Genomic DNA, 21,797 nt, shown 5'->3' with positions numbered 1-21,797 from the left:
CGTGGCAAAATTGTGTTTGTTTAACTTGATTTGAGGCAGGATTCTGCTCCAGCACTTAAAAATAATGGCTTTGACAGATGCTGATTGGGAGTGAATGCAGCCAAGGCCAAAGGAGGGGCTCGGGGGCCATTTCTGCAGCAGACCACAAGCTGAAACCAGGCGAAAATGTGGCGTGCCTCGTGATCGGCGGTGTGTGTTTCCATGTTTCTGGCCCAAGAAGGTCTGATCTAACCCTCTGCTGCTGCCAAAAAGGATTGCTTTGCTTTTTCCCCTGCTTTCCACTTGCAGCCGCATGCTCTGCAGTTGTGACATGGTGGCTTTGGTGCTTATCTCATCCCTCAGTGAGTCAGCTTATACTCTTCAAGTGTCTGAAATGGGTGCTCTTGCTCTTATTTTCCCCCTGTCAGATTAGTGAACCAAAATGACTTCCTGGTGGTGACAAACTTATCTGCACTCTGCCATCTATATATTGTGTTTTATTTTGTGACATCTCAGGGAAGGTCTAGAAGTGTCAGGTATAAGATATGTGCTATCACCACCAAATATCGAAGGATTTTTGACTTCTCCGTATTGCAGTTGAGGATCTACTTGGACTTAGTCCATGCATGCTCTGGTTTGCAGTTGAAGATCTGATACTGGTTTGGGCAGTGAATGCATTGGGAATGGTCTGTGCATGAGATGCAGTATAAAAGTGCTATTTTGAACCTCAGTGGGATGGCGATTTCAGTTGGAGGGATTTTGTTGCTTCAGAGCAAATCTCTGATGTAGACAAAACCTTAATTCTGTTTAATGTGATCTCTTTCTTAAAAACAAAACAAAACCCCAACAAAACAGAATAAAAGAATATAAATCTGTGTGCCACAACCACCTGTAAAGATGCTTAGATGGTTTTCCTCTCTATTTTCTTATTTTTTAAAGAAGCTCCATTAGTGTTATCTAACAGTTCATGAGTATATTTGGTTAAGTACAGGACTGGATGAAGACTTTCACAGTCTGTTCATGTTGCACAGCAGACTGTGGCATCTCTTGGGACACAACTGACTACAGTAATGTCATTCATCTGCATTGTGGGGTGCTGCTCTGCCTCTTTCCTCACACAAGCCTTCCAGTTATGACTCTGTGGATAGCTTCCAAAGTCTGAACATAACTTGGCAAGCTTTGTCACTGCTGTTAGGAGTTTGATTACCTTTGTGCATATGCATTTGAGGACTGACCCTCTATGTGGCTTTTAATAAAACAACTTCTTCGTTGTCTGTAATGTCTAGAATTAAGAAATTATACAAGTATGCAAATGCAAGAGCAGAAATTAAGCTGGACACCTCAATTTGACTGTCCTGTTCTATGTGTTGTGACTCCTCATTCTAATCTGGTGTCCCTCAGGAGAGGCCATTAGTTTCCTGTTGAAGCCAGCCTTATTTAAAGCAAATTGAGGGACAAAACCCTGTTTCAAGAAATAAATTTGGGAAGCAAATCTTACCCCTTCTTCATGTGCCTGCTTGTGCCGCATTACCAGCACCTGTAATTTCTGTGGTAACCCCATGCATTTACATAACTTGAACCCTCTTGCTCAGTACCTTTCTGTTTTGTTTTCTGGATTCAGAACTAGTAATGGTGAACACAAGCAGTAATAAAAACAATCTTTACAGCTTTTTTTGCATCTCATGAACTAAGTTGTGCCAGGCTTAATTTTTGCCTTGGAGACCTACAAACCCCCCCCAGAAGCCACAGGAGGTGGGGCTGCTGGGATAGGGAGGGACACCCTTCCTTGTCAGTCACTGGTGAGCAAGTGGCCCAGCACGTTATTGGGGCTGCGTGGCACTGCAAAGCTGTTTTCTGAGTGAGCTTGCTTGCTGTTGCTAATGTTTCCTTGGTTTATTTCACAAGATAGACTGGCCAGGTTTCAGTTTGAATACAGTAATGTGCTTCAGCTGGACAGAGCTATTTAAATTAGACCAATAGCTATTGCCCTTCCTTCTTTAAAAAGACTTAAGTAACATGTTCAATTGAAGTAGTGACAGGACAAGGGGTGACGGGTTAAAACTTAAACAGGGGAGGTTTAGATTGGATATAAGGAAGAAGTTCTTTACTGTTAGGGTGGTGAGGCACTGGAATGGGTTACTCAAGGAAGTTGTGAAGGCTCCATCCCTGGCAGTGTTCAAGGCCAGGTTGGACAAAGCCTTAGGTGATATGGTTTAGTGTGAAGTGTCCCTGCCCATGGCAGGGGGGTTGGAACTGGATGATTTTAGGGTCCTTTCCAACCCTAACTATTCTATGACTGTAAGTAAGACACATTTTTAAGGCCTCGATGCAGAATGGTTACTGTGTGCCAGCAATAAAATGCCTGTATATCAATATGGAGTGCAATAATCCCACATACATTTGCTCACTGATGACCTTGCATTTTGCTTGCCACAGGCCAAATCCTCACCAGTGGTGCAGCTGTCTGGTGCTGCTCAAGCAACACAAATGGGTTTATAAAGCTGGAGACTTCGGAATGTGCCAAAACTTCCAGCTAGCATCCTGTCAGCAGGCTAAGCCTTTTAAAGGTCCTTTAGTTTCATCTCTGCCTTCACTGCTGCTTCTACCTGTAGATTGTGCTGCAGGAAACACGGTTTGGCCAAGAACCTTTGTGCTTCTGCCATAGGTTTCTTCCACCAGTGCGCTGTTGGAAACTCAGCAGAGATCAAACCAGAATTGCTAATGAAAATAATTTTATCCAGAAGGAATGATATGATCCAAAAAGAAATCCTTTTGCTTTTAAAGTTTCCTTATGTTAGTGTTTGAAATTTTATGTTAGTGTTTTAGATTTTAAATGTGGATGTAACAGTGTCTGCAGACATTTATAATGGCGTCAACAAAGCGAGGCTCAGATTTACTGAGTGTTACGGTCCATGTGTGAATTAGCTTTGAGTTAAATATGACAAGCATTATTGCTTAGTGGTTACGCTGCCTCATAGATTATATTAATTTGGGTAACAGCCCTGTTCGGCACAGTGTTAGAAACTGCATATTAAGAAGCATGTGAACTGGACTGTTTGCTGGTGTCTGTGAACAAAGAGATGTATGGATGGCTACACATGTGCTCAGTGAAGTTATTTTCTGCACAGAATGTGTGATTTAGCAAAGCACTGGTCAAGTTTTTCCCTTACAATTCCTCCAGGGAACCTCTTTTGATGAGCTGAGAACTAAGGCTCAAGAAGCTATTTCACAATTCTAGATATTTATGGCAAACTTGCCCCTGTTATTCTTGTACCAACCAGATCTTTAGTTGCTTCTCTGATGTTTATTTCCCTGATTTATTTAGACATCAGTCCTGTATCCCTTTCAGCCTTTGTTTTCTTTTCTAGGCTATTGCTTCTATTTTTATTTTGTTTGTTAGTGGATGTGATATTCAAACAACTTGGTTTTCCTGAAAAACAGAATCTGTCTCACCCATAGTCAGTGAAACTAGAACAAACCCACAAAAAATAGAAAGAATATTAAAGTAGGGCATATTTTGTGTGATTGAGGGATCACTGACTGTTTGTTGAACATCTTGCATTGAATTTTGTCATGGTGACTGATAATGGGAGTCAAAGACAATACTTTAAATCTGCAGAACATGCAGCTCAGAAGTCCAAGGGGCAGGTACCTTTTCATGCTCTGCTAGCCATTACCTTCTCTCATTGGGGTGAACCATAACATGCTGAAGACCTTACCAGGAATGCAGCATTTCATGAAGTGATAAAAATAAATCAGGATCAGGCTTGTAAGTTATTTCAAGGCTAATTTCTGTACAGAGCTTCTTTAACCTGACCTGCCAGTCTGAAATTGCTCCATAGGGTACTTGCTGTATGGCTTTCAGCAGATTTCATTTGATGAACATGGGACTCATTTTTACCGAAGTTCATGGAGAAAGGTATGCCCAGCCCCTTTCTGTCCCCAAGGACACATCTAGAGCTGCCCATCTCAGAAAACAATGGTTTATTTCTGCTTCTGCTGTCTGATTCAAACCAGCAAATTAAAGAACAGAATAAATGTTTGCAGTGATTTCTGTTTGTGTCTTTACAGCAGTGGAAATCCCTCTTTAGGAAAGGAGGTATCCCAGATAAAGACAGGAATTCAGACTCCTCTTGTTACCATGGCTATTTGATTCAGAGATTACTCAGCAAATCTTTTAGTGTCCCCAGGGAAGCACTTTCCCCAGCTTTACTGAACTACAGCAGTCTGTAAGGAGACAAAGTGAGCTTTAGTTCCACAGGTCCTTGGACTTGGAGGAGTGTCACTAAATGCCATCTACTTCCCAGGCTACTCTGCTGCACCCATAGCTCTCAGAAATGCATTTGAGAGGTGTCCTTTTGGGGACTGTACAGAGAGGTGGAAAGTCTAGAATGATAATGAAATACTTCTGTAGTAATTGCATGATATTTCTAAGTTGGGGTTGAAATGTAAGCAAGAAGCTGCTTCTTCTCTTCCCTTTGAGCCTATCTAGTTATTGCAGTTACCTCTGTAGTTACACCCTAATGACTCCTAAGGTGTGTTCTAGACTAAATGTCATAAATTAAACCTAAGAAACTCCCAGCTGTTTACCTGTGGCTGTGTGTATTGCTATTTAGTTTTGGACACAATGACACATGGAATACCTCCAGATCTGCTGCCTCAAAGCTCAGTGTTACTCTATTATGGTGTTTTACTGTGACTGTAGTTTGTGTGTGTATGTATAAACTGGCAAAACTTATTTTAGCAATAGTGTGGGCTGTAGCAAGATATGGTTATTCCACCCTAAACATTAATGCAGGAGAATGCAATAAGTAGATATCTTTATGTCCTTATAATGCCTGAAAGAGGAGCAGTAGAATAATATTAATGACATCAGACTTTCAGTTCTGACTCTGAGGGGTATCAAAAATTAGTACTTACCTCACCTATGGTACACTTATGTGTTAGCGCAATGTCTGAGCTGTTGCTTTGTACCCATGTGTCTAAATCAGAGTATTTGAAAGTCACAGGTAATGCTTTTGGGAAGTTGGCACTTCTGAATTTGTGCTGATAACCTTTGTATTTCCGTGTGATCTTCTCAACCCCAGCCCTAACACTGCATCCTGTCTGCTACTGTTATAGGTGTTGAGTGTTTCTGGGGTACTTAACACAACATGAAAGATGTGTTGTTGCGTATGGATGAGCTAAGGCTGGAGATCTCCGGGCTTTGCAGCTGCTCTTCTACAAGTGTGTTGGGGAGAAATGGGGCTTTGTTTTCCAACCAGTCAGTCCATATTCAGAAAAATGATCTCTCTGTTCTCATGTCCCTGCTCTCAAACAGTTTTCTGTTCTTCAGAGGTTTTGTAGCAGCCTGAGCCTTAATTCAGGCAAGTACTTAATTGGTGCTCAAGTGCTGCATCCCTCATAGCATTTGGAATCCTTACTAAGTGTGTTACTGGGATTAGTAGTGGGGATATTTGTAGATCTTCCTATATGATGTTTGCAGTCAGCAGGATGAACCCATTGTGGAGACCTCAAGTTTTCCTTCAGAAAGCCAGTTTCAGTGCAAAGCTCTTGCCACTTTCCATTAGAGTAGATACAATCTACTGGATGGCCTGATGAAGTAGAGGTTTTTCTTTATCCCATCAGGTCTGAACAAGGTGAGATGGGAGATGCAGTGGCTGCAGAGGAAGGGCTAGGCTGTGTGTTCCTCTTCTTCCTCTTTGACTTTGCAGAGCCCTGGATCTGCTTCATTCCCCCCTTCAAACCACCTACTCTGAAAGCACCTGTGCTGAACAGAACATGAGTATTTTTGGTGTAAAACCATCACAGGCAAGATCCAAAGACAAGTGCTTAAAAAAACCCCAACAAAAACTGAAATGCTGTTCAGACAGGTGGTTGCTTATATTTAGTGAAGGATGTGGTACCTTATTCATCTGTGGGAGCTGAACGTTTGTGGCTTGTCTTGGTTACACCAGCAACTGCCTGTGTGTTTCAAAGATAGCAGTAAAATGAGCATGTGTTTTCTGGTGGCAGATTAAAGAAAGAGCCAGATGCCCATTGAACTGTCTCTGTTTATTGGAAACTTTAAAATAAGTGGGGGAAAACACATTCTGGAAATACTCTGCTTGTATAACCAGCTCCTGAGAGAGCTATTTAGGATTTTTCTACCTGTTCTTGGCACAGGCTTTTTTTCTGTTAGAAGAGGTTTGACAGTTGCATGAGATCACACTTGGATTTGTGCCCTGCGAGCTAAAAACGCAGAGTCACTGCTTGTGAGGACAAGACTTTGCTGGAAAAAATAGAAACATTGCCCTTGTGTTCACTGCTAATACTGCATCGAACAGGGGAGCTTCGTCAAGTTTTGGTGTGCCTTAATGTTCATGCAGTTGTTCCTTTTTAGGTAGAGCACTGCTTTAAAAAACCCCAACAAAACCCAAACCAACAGATTTAGTAATAATTGTTTAATGCCTGAGACATTCCTCAAAGATTAATAAATGACAGGCTGAGATGAGCCAACAGCCTGAATCGGAGCCTCTGGCTGTTTACATCTGCTGCTCATTAGCTCAGAGTTGAAATAATGAATGTTATTATCAAGTGATACTAAACAAATGGCCAGATTGCATTTTTTGGTGTGCGTTCATCGTGCCAAAGGAGGAGATAGCAGCAAGTATGTGTCTGGGAGAGGTGACCGTGTCTCTGTGGTGCAGCACCCTGGGCTGTGCTGAATACCTCTTGTGCGCAGCCCGGCAGTTCAGGGTGCCGATTCAAACCCCATATCCAGCTTCAAGAGGTGGAAAAAAATTAGCTGAAATCCCCCCACTGATTGTCTAGGATCCTGGTGTAAGGGAGGAGCCGTTGGCTGGGTGCATGGTTGGGATTTTCTGGCCAAGCTGACATTCCACTGCTGGTGACACCCAGGAAAGCTGCACACAGGGAGTCATACTGCATTTAATGTGCCCTAGTATATGTGAGGCTTCATCTATCTATGGCTTTCTGGCAGGCTAATGCAGACTCATGAGATCATAGAATGGTTTGGGTTGGAAAGGACCTTAAGGTCATCCAGTTCCAGCCCCCCATCATGGACAGGGATGCTTCACAGTAGGCTATGTTGCCCAAGGCTCTGTCCAGCCTGCCCTTGAACACTGCCAGGGATGGGGCATTTACCACTTCTTGGGTAACCTGTTCCAGTGCCTCATCACCCTCATAGTAATATGCTTAAAAAAGCTGTGGCTATACTGTTGCACAATGCAACATTGATTATATCCTTTAATTGGCCTGAGGAAGCCTCCTCGCTGCTGCTAAGGAGCAGCCCAGTCCCCTGCTGTACTGCCAGGGCTGAGGTGTCAGTCACACATACCTGGGTCTTGGGGGCATCCGCTCTGTGTTAGAAATTCACTGCTAGGGAAATAAAAAGACCTGTGTATCTGAGGGTACCATCAAACTGCCAAGGTGTGGCAGCTTCCTGCTTGAGCAAGCGCTTGTAATTGAGCATGGCTTCATTAAAAAGCCAATTAAAATCTTCCAAATGGAGTACAAAGTTATGATCAAGTGAAGTATAGCACAGATTCCTGAGATTTGAAACTAACCCAGCTAACGTGGTCTCAAAGCAGGTGTCCCACACCAACAGCCTCTCTTCTTCAGGTTTCCTTGCTCATCACCAGCCCTGCCTACTTTTGAAGCCTTTCTGCAGTAGAACACGGACTCTTACAGCTTTTCTCCTCCAAGTCATTTATCCTCAGTAGATCAGTCTGTTTCCTCTGCTTTCTCTATGGTTTGGCAGAGGTTTGCACTGTGTGAATCCCACTCTGCTGAGTCCCTGTTTGCTGCAAGGCCTGGTGGAAAATTCTTCATTAGGCTTGTGCTTGGCTTACCTTGTGAATGCTCTGGTAAACAAGATAGTGAATGTTAACAAACAAGATGAATGAATGTTAGAAGTAAAATAGTAAATGTGTTGATAAAAGGGAGGAGCCTCTTGGTAGCCCACCTTGGCTGTGGTGCTTTGAATCATCAGATACTCTTTACCTGCTCCCTCATCACTGGGAAGGCCTCTCTCTAGGTTTGGAGAAGCCCTCTCCTATGTGTGTTTTGGTTGGGTAGCAGACTGTATCTCTATAAAAAGAACTACTGTATCCTCTTTTAAACTTCTTTTTTTGGTCCTTGCTTACAACTGGATGGCTACAGACAAGTATTTTCTGTCATTACACAGGGTAGTACATGAGGGGTAGATGATCTGAGATAGCTGCTGTTGATCTGCCTGTTTGTTTTCATTATGTGCTGCCTCTTGCCTGAAGCTAAATTGACATCTCCCAGATGACTGTCCATAGGTGATGTTCTCCTTCCAACTGTGGCTATTGTGTCTATTTAAGTCTGCTTTAGGAAACTGGTATACGAGGACTTGAATTCGATGTGATTTGTTTGGATGTGTAGTGAAACTTGCTTTAGACGAGGCTGTTAAATGGTGCTCTGGGTGGCTTTCTTTGCTCAAGGAGGATGCTTGCCATATCGTTGTACAATAAGGTTGAGGGAACACCATACAGTGAGCCTCTAGATGAGATAATTTGTCACTTGATGTCACTGATCCTCTGATAGACTACTCACACTGTACTTAAAATACATTCCTAGCTCTACATAGAATAGAATCATAGAATAGTTAGGGTTGGAAAAGACCTTAAGATCATGTAGTTCCAACCCCCCCAATAATCACAGAACATAATGATAGAACAGCTTGTGTTGGAAGGGGCCTACGAAGCTCATCTAATCCAGCACCTCTGCAGCAATCAGGGACATCTTCAACTAGATCAGGTTGCCCAGAACTACATCCAGCCTGGCCTTGAATGTCTCCAGGGATAGTGCATCCACCAGCTCTCTGGGCAACCTGTGCCAAGATTTTCTTCCTCACATTCACCCTGAATATCCCCTCTTTTAGTTTAAAACTGTCACCCCTTGCCCTGCTAAAGTCTCTCCCCATCTTTCTCACAAGCCCCTTTTAAGTACTGAAAGGCTGCAATAAAGTCTCCCCTGAGCCTTCCCTTCATGCTGAACAATGCCAACTCTCAGCCTTCCCTCATAGGAGACATGCTCCATCCCTGTGATTATTTCTGTGGCCCTCCTCTGGACCTGCTATATGTTGCTATGTTGTTGTTATGTTCTTATTAGCTCAAACTAGCACATTTAAATATATATGTACACATCTTCTATTCACATATGGAAGTACAGCCTGTATTTATACTTCATCAGCTCTTCTCTGATGGGTTGCTCATGTCTTTGGCTTAGGTGTGTTTCCACGTTTACTCCCTGCTTTGGCCTTTTATCCCAAGCCTGTCCTGGCCAGTTCCTGCATTTTTGCTACCTTGTTCCTGAAGTACTTGGAAGGGCTGTTTTGTTCTTAGAATTGCCTTCAAGCTGACCTAATTTTTGCCAAAAGATACATTTTAGCACTTCTGCTGTTCTAAGTGTTTGGCGTCAACTGGCTTAAGTCCTGACAGGGGCACTCCTCCCATTTTCCTCTTGGCTGCCTGTTCCTAACTTACTCCATAGCTATAGCAATCACAGAGTTGATGGTAATGGGCTATTGCTTTTCATGAGGTGAAGAGTCAGTTGGAGCAATGTCCTTGGTCCCAGTGGAAGGGAAGTAGCAGCAGGACCCAGGGACAGCACTGCTTTACACCAGCTGGAGTCAGCTGCACCCTAATCCCCAAATTCCCTGCAGTGACACTAAGAGGTAAGCAGGGGCTGTGTGTGCACTAAGCTTGGCTATGTTGAATCTGTGGGCTTAGTAAGCAATGCAGGGCATAATGTGTGCTGATACTTACTCTTAGGGTGTTACATCACCCACCTGAAGTCATCTCTGTGCCTGTACTCTTGGTTGGGTGCCCACCCATTCGGTAACCAGTGTCAAGCCCTTCATGTAGGGGACTCGCATGGACTCGTCTGAGTGATGCAGTGGTTTGGGTGCTGTAGGATGGTAGACTTGGGCCAGTCTCATGTCTCAGGAGGCAGAAGCATGTGTGAGCTTCAGGTTTTTTTTTTCCTGCTGTATGCTGAGGTGAGTCAAAGCCTCTGATTGAGTGGTTTGGGTGGTTGTGGATGGGGGACGGTGTCTGGGACATATCTCACAGGGAGGAGCAGGGCAGGCTGTAAGCAACCCTGTTTGCTGCACTGGGTATGGGACCGGGCTGCATGCAGGTTTCATGTGTTACCCAGGATGTTCAATGCTAGCATTTTTAGCTGCTGTCCCTTTGGTTTACACTATAAACAAGCTGCACGGATTGATGTTTACTCTTTCCAGAAAGTAAATATGTGTCTGAAGGAAGTGTGAGCGATTCCCCTATTACTGTGTTGACTGCTTGTGTTCTGTCACCTTCTTTGTGGTAGCTCCAGAGTGCTTCCCCCTCTCTTGAGCTTGAGTGAAAAACGTGTTAACTGGGTTGGTTTGTTTGGGGCTGTTCTCTTTTACTTTTACTTCCTGCTAGCCAGCAGCTCCACAGCAGTAAGTGAAGGGGACACAATGGATTCACTCTGTACCTTTCAGCAGAGACTGTCTGAGAGATCTGTTTGAGCCTCTTCTGCTACAGGACCATTTGCTTCTCAAAACTTCAGTTTTTTTATTTGTTGTTAAATCTGCACTTTGTCCAGCCACTGCCTTGCTTGAACCATAAGTGCTGTGTTTAACATAGCCATAGCACTGTAATGACTGTCTGCCCTTGCCAGGCATAAGAAGGGGTTTCTGCAAAGATAACCACTTGGTGTAAGTAGGAGAGAACACGTACCAATAATGCAGACGTTGTGGTTCGCTAATGGGGTAGGATGATCCACATACACGTGCTCTCCTTCTGCCACCAGCTGCAGTAAAACCTGCTGGCCCTTCTGCTTCTCCTTACCCAGCTGCTTTGCTCTGTAGTCCTTGGGATGTGTGTGTCTCAGGAGGCTGCATTTTGTGCCTGAGTGTGCTTAATTTAATGTACAGGTGCAAGTGTTCTTTCCTGGCTTTGCTCACTGCAGCAACTTGAAAAGCATGAGGTTTTGTAGATGGTTATTGGATCTTTTCCCTCCCTGTATAACCCCTCTCCTCCCCCCAGTCTATTAAAATAAACATGCTAGGAGCTGTAATAAGAGGACTTTGTTATCTCTCAGGAGTTGTGGCCTGATGCTGTAAGTGGAGCTGTCTGGAGAGATGGAGTCAGCTCTCTGGCGAGCAGTTTGATGTCAGGAATGTGTTGGTGTCTGTTATCCACTCTCCTGAAGGAATTCTCATCCTGATATTTGATGGGATCACTGGAGAAAGGAACAAGGGCAACTAAAACTGGCACAAAGCTTGTGTACACGAGTTCAGTTGGTGGAACCATACCCAAGGATATGGCCCTGGAGTCAGAGAAACCAGCTGTGCAGCCTGGAAACGTAAAAATCTGTCTGGTTGTCAGGAGAGATTGTGCTTCCAGGGATTAATTACTGCTTCTTAATTACTGCTTTTCCCCTACAACTCCTTGCTAATCTTTTCTATTTAGGTTTGCACTGATGGTTAATCAAGTTTCAGGGCATGTGAGGTGATTTCCATCTCCCAGGTAGGGCTGGGTTTGCACTGGCCAATCTGCAAAGGGCACTGTCACCTATTTGTGTTGATAGCCTTTTTGGTTTGTTGTGACAGCACGGGTAAGAAGCTTGAAAACAGACTCCCTTTCCCTAATAACCCTTGTCACTGTCTGGGAGAGCAGCAGGCAAAATCCATCTAGTTTGTACTTCTCTTTCTGGCCCAGCTCTAGTTCTGATAGCAAAGCTAAGCTCAGGGGATGGGTGACATTTTAAGAGGCAGCAGCCAGGACTCACTTACTTTCATGGTTCCTTGTCTTTTCCCACTCTCCAGATATATTTATTTCTCAGTAACTTCAGTAATTGGGGAAAGTGTAAAGGGCAATTTTACCATGTTAGCAAGAACTTAAAAGAGGCTACACACTGCAGAACCACCGTGGCTTTCACCAAACCCGTCTGATACGTGACTCAAACCAGGTGCTGCTGCTGGAGAAGTGCCCTGCAGATCCTGCAGGTTCCTCTGCTCCTTTGCACACTGTTTCCTTAGTCTCATATTAATTACTGACCATACCTACAATGTGCTCATGTGCGTATGGTATGGACGTGACTCTGTCTAAAGTGCAGGTGGCCCTTGCTAGGGTTTGAAGTGTTGCTCTCCTACTGACTACGGACCAGGAAGATGCTAAAGCTCAGGTTTATTTCTGCATGAAAGTTCTCTGTTTAATATTTAAATGATAATGGTGATTTCGTATGTTGTGGATTTGAGGTTTTTTTTGGTCCTTCCGTGCTGTGAAACATATCAAGGAATACATCAAACAAAGGGAAGTAAAAATAAAGTGATCTTACTTAAAATGGTCCTGAACAATTAAAGCAAGCTGTCTCTGGCAAGCAGTACCTGCAGAACAATCCCTTCATAATCCTTAATAATGAAATAGAAATTTATTGACCTTAAAGTTCTGGATGAATCAAATATACATTCAGAATTTAAATTGTGTGATTAGTCTCCATAGGGAGGAATGTGGCACTCCTGGGAAGTGCAGGGACTTGAACTGTATCTAAAGGTAAGCATGTATTTAGTACAGCCATGCAGCGAAGCCCTCTTGGAATGTATTGTTATTTTCTTGGGAGAGAACTGCTTGGATCTTCCCACTTCTTACACAAACAAAGGGAAGCGGTCTTTGGCATGCTTGGAAATTTGATAAAGGATCTGTTATAATTTTGCTTAATGCAGTCTTAATGTTTAATCTCTTTTCTGACTGTATTGCTGTTCAGTGAATGGGATCTGCTAGAAAAGCCCACACTTCAGGCTCCAGCCTGTGCCAGAATGGCTCCTCATGTGCACACGTGTGTGTGTGTCTGGACTGGTTCTGTCCCAGGCATCCCATCCAAATGGAAGAGGAGAGAGGAGGGTATCTTTCTTTCAAAAGAACTTACCAGCTGCAGTGTGCAGCTGTTGCAGATATTTACACTGACTGCCTACCTGGAAGCAGGAATAGAAAAGACTGGGTAACAATTTCATTACATGATGGTTTATAGCAGCTGCTGTTCAGCTTTATAAATGAACTGTTCTCTATGGCAGAAAAAGGTTTTTATAGTTGGCAGGCTGCTTGTAATAGTCTATGAGTTATTAAAGGAAGCTGTAGTTGCCATATAATGCACGTTATAATGGCAAATGGTTTTACATTAGTATGTCTTGGGGGAGGGTGTTATTTCAGAATGTGTGTTCAGATACAGATGGAGTTTAAGTCTTTTCACCCAGATCAGGATGGCATTCACAGCAAAGGCCCCTGGACCGTCATCCCAGCGAGTTCCTTATGAGTAATAAAGTAGCTAAAGAGAAAATCTCATGAAATTCAGTGGGGGTTTGGCAAAAAAAAAGCCCCCAAAAGCACAATCTTTTTCTCACCTCCTGACTTTACGTTTATAAACTGAAGTTGTTCGTGCCTAGATCAGTTATTTCGGCTTCCTGCTAACATCTCACCTCGGAGGTGAGAAAACTGGGAAGCAGCAAGGCAGGAAGGTGTGTATAGTGAGGATAAGCCCTGTAATAGGCAGGATGTTGCATGGCTGTCAGGGTAATGGAAAGGCCAGGCCACTCTTCAGATGCATGTTTGAGGGCTGGTGAGCAGTAAGCTCTGTGGCTCTGGTGCAGCTGTTTGTGACCCAACGCAGCTGCTTTCAGACAGCGCTTGCAAGGAAGACATTTGCATAGTGAAGGGATCTCAGAAAAAGAGCTGTGGGGATGGCTGGGGAAATTCAAATAGAACTGTTCCATTTGCATTAACTAATAAGGCAGCAACCGCAAGGAGCATAAGTGCTTGGTACTGGTATCTAAACTATGTAAGAGAGACTTGGGATTAATATAGCTAGGAAGATGTTTGTCTCCTTTGTCAGACTGAATTTAACAGAGATGCTGTTGATCTGGTGTTAAAATGCTAATAAATATCCCAGGGTGAGAGACACGGGGAGCATTGGATTAGATGGGGAGGAAAATTCAGAGATGGAAATCGAGCAGAGCAGTTGGCAGCGGAAAGCAGGTGGCTGTAGGCAGGATCTCCTGGACAGCAGTGAAGCTTTAACCTCTGGAACCATTAGATGTTATGAATTATTCATCTCACCTTTGGCCTTCCTGACAGGATAATTTGTGCATGTTGGTGCAATTATTAACAACAACAAACAAACAAAAGCCCTGATAACGTACTGCTCATATGTGGCCTAGAGGGATCTTAAAATAATCTTTATCCAGAGATTAAGAGTTTCTGATCTACCACTGACCTGTTTTCAGAGCATTGCAAATGCATTGCACTTGCAAAACCAGCATGAAAATGCTGTAGGACAAGAGAAAGGCGGGTTTACTTTGGTTACTTGTGCTGCTGTAAGTTGCATTGAGGAGGAAACTTCAAACTAAAAATCGTGCTTGATGAAACCTTCTTTTTCTAGGTGAGAACCAAAGCGTGCTTGGGAATCTGCATGCAGAAACAGTGTCTGGGCCTTTTAAGGCTGTGTGAAAATGTTTGTTTTCATTGCAAGTGAAAAATGCAACCTCCAGATGCCCTCTATGATTTTGGTTTTTCCCCCTCTTGTTTTCCCCCAAAGGATGAGGGGCCAGGGTGAGGAGACGACACAAACCCTGCCGTAGTCCTTGAGTTTAAATTAATGTTGTTATTTAAGGGCTGAATAAACATTAGGGACCAATGATTTCTGTGCACAGAAAGCCAAGGAAACTTGTGCTGACACCACCTACTTTGTGAACAAGAAAAATGTGTATCTCCAGATGTTTCATCATGACCAAATTCACATGGGGGTAAAAAAATAATTGATTAAAGCAAATGAAGTGCCAAAAAGTGATTTTTTTATTTCATTGCCTGACACTGATATGTGGTTTTGATTCTGTGTTTTGGCCTTTTTGCATCGAGGAATAGAGTTAACATGAAATTTCAGCTTGGTTTGAAATGCCTGACTCCTTTATGAAATGATAAATAACATGGACTTTGGCCGAAAGTTCAGTATTTTCCTAATTTTGTCTGCAAAAACATTTTCCAAGGGAGATAAGGGAGAAGTGAGAGCAATAAATTCATGCTTGTCTTTGGAGTAAGGTAATGATTACTTGGGTAATACAATCGTGTGTATGTATATGTGTATCTGTGTATATACATGTCAGGGGCCTCTAACTACAAATGCAAGTTTGCTGCAGTCTCATATCCTCATGTTGTTACCCTCGAATATCCATGCTGGAGTGAGTGGGACCTTGCCTTAACGTGGGTTGATAACAGCAGCCATTATAAACTGTGAAAGATTAGCAGAGGGGTGATAAACCCACGTAGGCAGGGCTGCACTCTGTCCCTGCAGGAGGCTTGAAATTACTGTCCCATGAGCTTAACTTCCAAAAATGGTCCAGAGATTTGGTGGTGGAGACACCATAGGATGCAGCTGATGTGGTGGTGGCTGTGAGCAGGCAGCCTGGGTGCTCAGCGTGGCTGATGGCTGGTGAGCAGGGTGCGGGTGAGGGAATCACAGAATGGTTTGGGTTAGAAGGGACCTTAGAGCTCATCCAGTTCCAACCCCCTGCCACAGGCAGGGACACCTTCCACTAGAGCAGGGTGCTGCAAGCTGCTGTGTATAACCTGGCCTTGAGCACTTTCTGCTCCATCGGCTTGACAAACTCAGAGAAATCTGGTCTCTCATATTCTCAATAAATAGTTTAAAATATGTTCAGAATCATGTGGGTATAAACACACCTTTTTGAAGGGGAAAGGACTGGTTTGAAAAGGTTGTTGACCAGGTACCCTATAATTTGAGTCTCTGCAACATGAACAGCTGTGTTCTCCAGTTTTACTGGTGTTTGTATCCAGGGGACTGCTGGCTCAGTTTAGGCAGGCTTTTAATAGCAACTGGGAAGTGAGAGTAGAAGTGCCACCAGACAGTGTGCTGAAGGAAGGCACCCAATCATGGGTAGTGAGTGGTCACTCTTTTTCACTTGCAGTAGTACAACTTATGCTTTTTCCAGAGCAACCCCAGTATTTTATATTCACAACCATGAGGATGTCATGGTGAAAGCACCATTTTTCACCCAGAGTTACTCATCTGACAAGAGATTCTTGTCCACGCTGTGAAATTCTAGAAGCCCACAGCTGGTAACTATAAATTCCTGCTGTAATTGGTTATGTTGGACATGTAGCACGGGTCGGTGGCTCCGCGGGGAGGGAACCTGAGATGGGATGCCAAAAGGAGGAATGTTTCCATACAGCACTGGTGGTCGGGAAAGCATTTGTATGTTTGGCCTGGGAGGGAGGCCTGGGGGGTCCATCCTGCCCCTCTTCTGCAGGGCACTGCAGGGAATGTGAGACCTCCAGGAGAGGTCTCCTTTATCTGCCTGTATTAGCATCAACCTAGGCCGTGCACATACAGTTCTGCTACTCCTGTTTCCTAAGACTGGAAGGAGGGTGCATCTCTCTCCACATCCTAAGTGTTCTTTACATCTCTGTAAGGAGTTAGCAGTAATGTCTTTAGTATTGATTTAATAATCTGTCCAAAGCAGTATAGCAAAGCCTTGGAGTTAAAAGTTACTGACACTTCGTAGTGTTAAATTCTTGAAACATAAAACCAGGGCCAGGCTCTGCCTTGAGCTGACACGTTCAGTGCAGAGGTTCTGCAGCATTTGGCAGGGGCAAAAGTGCTTTATTTCCCTGGCACCAAAGGTTGCAGAGCCACTTTAAGAATAGTTAGTTATATCTGACAGGTCATCTCTAGCTACAGCTGGTGCTTTTCCCTATCCAAATGAAGATTAGAGGATACTTTAGATAATTTAAGCCATTAAAATGCGGCTGATCTAGAAGAAATTGTGATTCTGTGAGATAGGGTTTGGCGTAGTCAGGAAATTAATGAACCTTACAGCACCACTGGCATTTTGTCTTTGAACCTCATAATTCCTTGGAGTTCAGAGGGGGAAATACTGGTGTAGCTGAATGAAGAGAAGGCTGAATTTTACCTGACAGCAAGCGGTGGGCAGTACGTGAAAAGAACTGCCAGGCAGGCTGGTGGCTTTGACTGGCATTTCTCATAAGCAAGGCCTTTTGCTGCTGGGCACCCCTGGTGCTGGCTGGTGAGAGGCTGCTTTCTCTTGGCCTTCCAGGGGCAGTCTTGTCTTTTTGCTGCTAAGCAGTGTGGCAAGTGGAAAGGAGAGTGGCTTTATCAGGTTTTACAAGTGCAGTTTGCATGTGTTAAGCCCCATATCTGGGCTTTGCCAGGTGCTGGTGTCAGTTGAACACTGAACACTGCACTTGACCGTTGCCAGAGGAGGCCAAAAGGCAAAAAGGGAACAGGAGAGGGGAACACAGCGGTGTTTCTGCTGCTAGAAGTACCTGGCGATGCCAACAGCGGCCCATGCTCTCTGTAAGGACATGCACAAAGGTAGTTGCCCTGTCCCAGACAACAAAGGCCTGTGTCTTCCCTGTGATGAACAAGCAGGAGTTTGGCAAAGGGAACTGTGTTGGAGGTGATGTGTGCTGCATTGGCAGTTCCTGCAGCGCAGCTGCACGCACCCCGGCACTCTTTGTTTTGCAGCGGTGTCCTCTGAAACATCTCCTTCTGCATTTTTCAGGCGGTGGAATCGATGCCCTCGTGTCTCCAATGCACCAGGGTTATTTTCAGAATGCAGCAATAAGTTGAATTTTTTCTGCTGTTTAAGAACCATGGTTAAAATAGGCCTATTGCAAGAAATTGTCTCCCTATCAAAATAGATTCATGGCTACTGGCCAGTACTGGCCTAATAGTGCCTCCTGTTCAAAAAAATGGTATTTATGTCCAAAAAAGTTTGCTTTAAAAGCAAGTAAAATAAATACCATGTTAATGTGAAAGTGTCTAATCTAAAGCTTGTATTAATATCAACAGAAGCTTCTGAGAAGATGGCAGAGGAAGGAGTGCATAATACTTATCTGTTGCCTATTTTTAGTTTGGGAAGAATGGACTTGAAATGTAACAGCAGTTGAAGTTCAGCTTGGGAGAACTTGTAGACTTGTATTAACGTATGAGAACTAACGTAAAACTCGGAGTACTTAAGCTTTTCTTTTTATTGTCCAGGTGACATAGACACAAAAGAATGAAACCTGTGGTTCTGGTTTGGAGCTTGTGTGGCCCAGAGCAGTCCACATAAACTGCAGTTGTTACAGAACCAATGAAACCTTTCTCTCCAAGACTCTTCAGAATAGGCCCTACCTATCCTCCTCTTTGCAAGTCATCATTCCAAAATGGAAAGTCTTACTTTTAGTTGCAAACAAACACCGGGGGCTTTTCCTCAGCCATGATGTTGCTCAGTCAGTACCTCAGCAGTTCACTGGGTGCGTGGAAGGTTTATGTGCCCTCTGTTGTGTGGAGTTTGTTGTACATTCGTTTTAATTCCTGGAGATAAAGAGCTTTTGCAGAGAACAACTCCAAACAGCTCCTTGCTCAACATACTGGCCTCAGTTTCTTACCCCATTCTCAATGTAATTATAGCCCCCCAGACTGCCCAGTTGGAGTGGGGGATGCTACAGACGTTTGTAGGACTAAGTGGAAGAGTTGAATATGTTGCCTGTGCTGTGCTATGAACTGGTAGAAAAGCCTCTGTGCTTTGTTTAACGGGAATTTTTACTTTCAGGAGCAGGTCCCCGTTCCTGTTTATCACCCAACTCCCAGCCAGACTCGGCTAGCAACACAGCTGACAGAAGAGGAACAAATCAGAATAGCGCAGAGGATAGGCCTTATTCAGCATCTACCTAAAGGAGTCTATGATCCTGGAAGAGACGGCTCCGAGAAGAAGATCAGAGAGTAAGTTACAGAAACTGAACTCGTGCCTGTTGCACTGGGTTATGATACTGCCCTGAGGAACCTGATCTTGTCCTCCTGGTTTGCCTTATTTTAAGAGACTGCAGTTTAATGTAGCTTTCTGGGGAAAAAATTACCATGTAGACAGTTCCTTCCTTTATCCTCCCTTGTTTTCCTGTTACAGATGAAACTTTTCCAAATGTAATTCATGCCCCTATAGGGTTTTTTCCCCTCTTTATCCTCTCTTCACAAAATCAATATTTTATGTTGCTTCCTCACCTCTGTGGCTGCCTCTTAGCATTTCTGATCTTACGCACTCTTCTGAGCTGCCCCACCATGCCCATAGAAGGCTTCTTGCCCTCACTGACATTGTAACCAGGGGCACGTATACTCAAATGAATGCCAAAAACCCCTCTAGTCCTTGTTGGGGCCAGCACTGACAATGCCTAAGAACTCCTCCCAGTATCTACAAGTACTAAAGGTTTGTTTGACTCAAACATACCTAGGGGTAAATATCACACTACTCTTCATTTCCAGTGTGGTAACAGCAGTTTAAATCTTGTTACAATTTTTCTTTCCCCCCAGATGTGTCATTTGTATGATGGACTTTGTTTATGGGGACCCTATCCGATTTCTGCCGTGCATGCACATTTACCACCTGGACTGTATAGATGACTGGTTGATGAGATCCTTTACCTGTCCATCCTGCATGGAGCCAGTGGATGCAGCACTGCTTTCATCATACGAGACTAACTGAGCCAGGGTTTCTCCACTGAACCTTCAAGGAGACCATCCACTTTAAGGGGTTTGATCCTTTTGTCATTCAGCCCAAAGAGCCAGAAATTAGGAATTAAGATCATGCACAAAGTATATGTTTCCTAATAAAGAAATAAAAAATATTCCTGAATGGCTGCAAATATTGGAAAAAAAACATAGTATTTTAGAGACGATAGAGAAGTAGGTCGTTATTTTTAATGTAAAGCCTTGACCCACCATTGTCTTTTAATGTTTGTTCTTACACCCATATATAGGAATTGTGTAAAGTGTTACAGCAACTGTAAATGTTTAAACTCCGTGTATCCAATTTTATTAGCAGCGAGATAAGAGTATTTTTTTCCTAAATAAAGTAACCAGTTTTGTTCTGATTCTTTTCACAAGTCCTGGCATTTGGGTCAAGGCTTTATCGAAATCTACATTTTATAACACTGGCACAAAGAAATAGGTTTAAGCTTGTTTGCACAGTTCTTTTTCTTTTTCCCTTTTTTCCCCCCCTTTTTTTTTTACTCCATTGGAGACGGAATTCATTGCCTTAGGTCTTTTTAATAGTGTATTGTTATTGTTGGGCTGGCTCTATGCTTGAAAACCAGTTTATTTATAACCTGTTAAAAGTGCTATATTTTGTTTGCAGTTAGGAATATGCAGACTTCAAAGTGATCTCCTAGCTTGTAAGCAAACTGAGATGCATTATCCCTTTTCTACAAGTGAGGTGCAATGTGAAGATACAAAACAAGTCCTGCAGTGAAATTATGGTTTCATGGTTTTTATCACTTGCTTTGGTTCTGATGAAACAACAGGCGTTAAAGTCTAATGGCACCTTTAACTTGCTCAGATTAAAAGTGGGCCAGGAGGGCAATAAATAGTTACCATGACTGAGAGAAAAAGAGAAATAAAATTGGAACTAATGTAGTGTTAGCAGTGATCATTTACTCTACTTTATTTCTTCCTAAAAATGGTTGTCTTGGATTATAGCAAATGGATACTGCATCTCTTGTTCTTGTAGTTCTTAGGTTATCAGAAGTTAAGAATAAACATACTGTATCTCAGTCTCCTGTATTAAATGTATCTGTTGAGCCCTGCTGGCTGACACATCAATCCACCAAACAGGTATGAAATCAGATTGAGAAAGAAAGGGCTTGTTCTGCATGTAAATGCATAGTTTCTATGAACTTAGACAGTCTACAAGCAGTTGAGGGGGAAGCCAGTGCTGCTGTGGCCACAATGACACCATTAACTAATTTCTGTAGCAAACAGTGTGTGCTTGCTAAGAGATGGTCTGGCAAAGACTGTTGCTGTAAAGAGCTTTTTTCCACTTTAGCATGGTTTGGGTTTTTGCTTTTATTTCCCCCCCTTACCATACTTTACTGTGACTCTTACACATTCACCACAACGCTGATGCATTGAGAAGTCCCGGTCTTGCAAAACGAAATGCAATCTCAAGTTAACCACAACAAATCAAATACTCAAGCTCTATATGACAACTAAGTTGTGTTTAAAGGCTCAAATCCTTTGAAGACTTAGTGTATTTTCAACACAGAAGAATTGTGCACACTGTGGATGACCTTTGAAGGGTTGGTCAGCACCATGCAGAGTCAACATGTTGGTTTATTTACTACTCCTGCACAGCAACCTCCTCTTAGCGAAGAACTCCAAGTAGCAGTCAGAAGGAACTGAAAGCAGTCTACAGTTCTAGATTCACTCACATTGCTACACATGTATCTGGACCCAAGTTTTTTTGCTGCATCAAAATCTGGGAAGAGAGACCTGAAGTTGTGCAATATCATTGTTCCTTTTCATCATTCCATGTGTGTTCCTTTGTGTCCTCCTTTTTGTCTGTTTTTGGGGGTTTGGTTTCTTTTTTTTTTTTTGGTGAAATAATGTCCACATAAAGTATTCATTTCTTTCTCTTGTCAAAACTGGCAAATGAACAACTTGAAAAAACAGCCTTGGCCTGTTGGTATTAGTCTTTATTTATTACATGACTTGGTGAAGAAGGATTGGGAAGAAATATGAAGTGACCCGTTACTGAGCTGAATGCTTTTCTAGGCACTTTGTAAAGCTGGACTTCTAACACTGATCTAACTCACTGGGCTAAGGGAAAAAATACTATTAAAGATACTTGTTAAATAGCAGGAAGGGGTGAAGGGCTGAAACGCGAGGTGATTACACAGAAACATTCCAAAAGGTTCGAGCTTAAAGCAAATGTGTAAATACAACAAATAAATCCAACT

The 21,797-nt window shown here is 43.2% G+C and overlaps 1 protein-coding gene across 1 annotated transcript in view; it reads left to right on the top strand.

Moving 5' to 3' along the window:
• Window positions 1–20,614, top strand: part of RNF11 (ring finger protein 11) — a 32,839-nt gene extending 12,225 nt beyond the window's left edge. Inside the window, exons 2-3 of the mRNA XM_034063691.1 lie at window positions 18,623–18,792; window positions 19,375–20,614. Coding sequence (XP_033919582.1) covers window positions 18,623–18,792; window positions 19,375–19,546 — 342 coding nt within the window. The 3' untranslated portion in view covers window positions 19,547–20,614. The remainder of the gene's footprint in view (window positions 1–18,622; window positions 18,793–19,374) is intronic.
• The last annotated feature ends 1,183 nt before the right edge of the window (window positions 20,615–21,797 follow it).

The sequence above is a fragment of the Melopsittacus undulatus genome, chromosome 6 (assembly GCF_012275295.1).
Source record: "Melopsittacus undulatus isolate bMelUnd1 chromosome 6, bMelUnd1.mat.Z, whole genome shotgun sequence".
In the NCBI taxonomy this organism is placed as follows: Eukaryota; Metazoa; Chordata; class Aves; order Psittaciformes; family Psittaculidae; genus Melopsittacus; species Melopsittacus undulatus.
The sequence above is the reverse complement of the archived record's forward strand: the minus strand, read 5'-3'. Positions and strand labels throughout refer to the sequence as shown.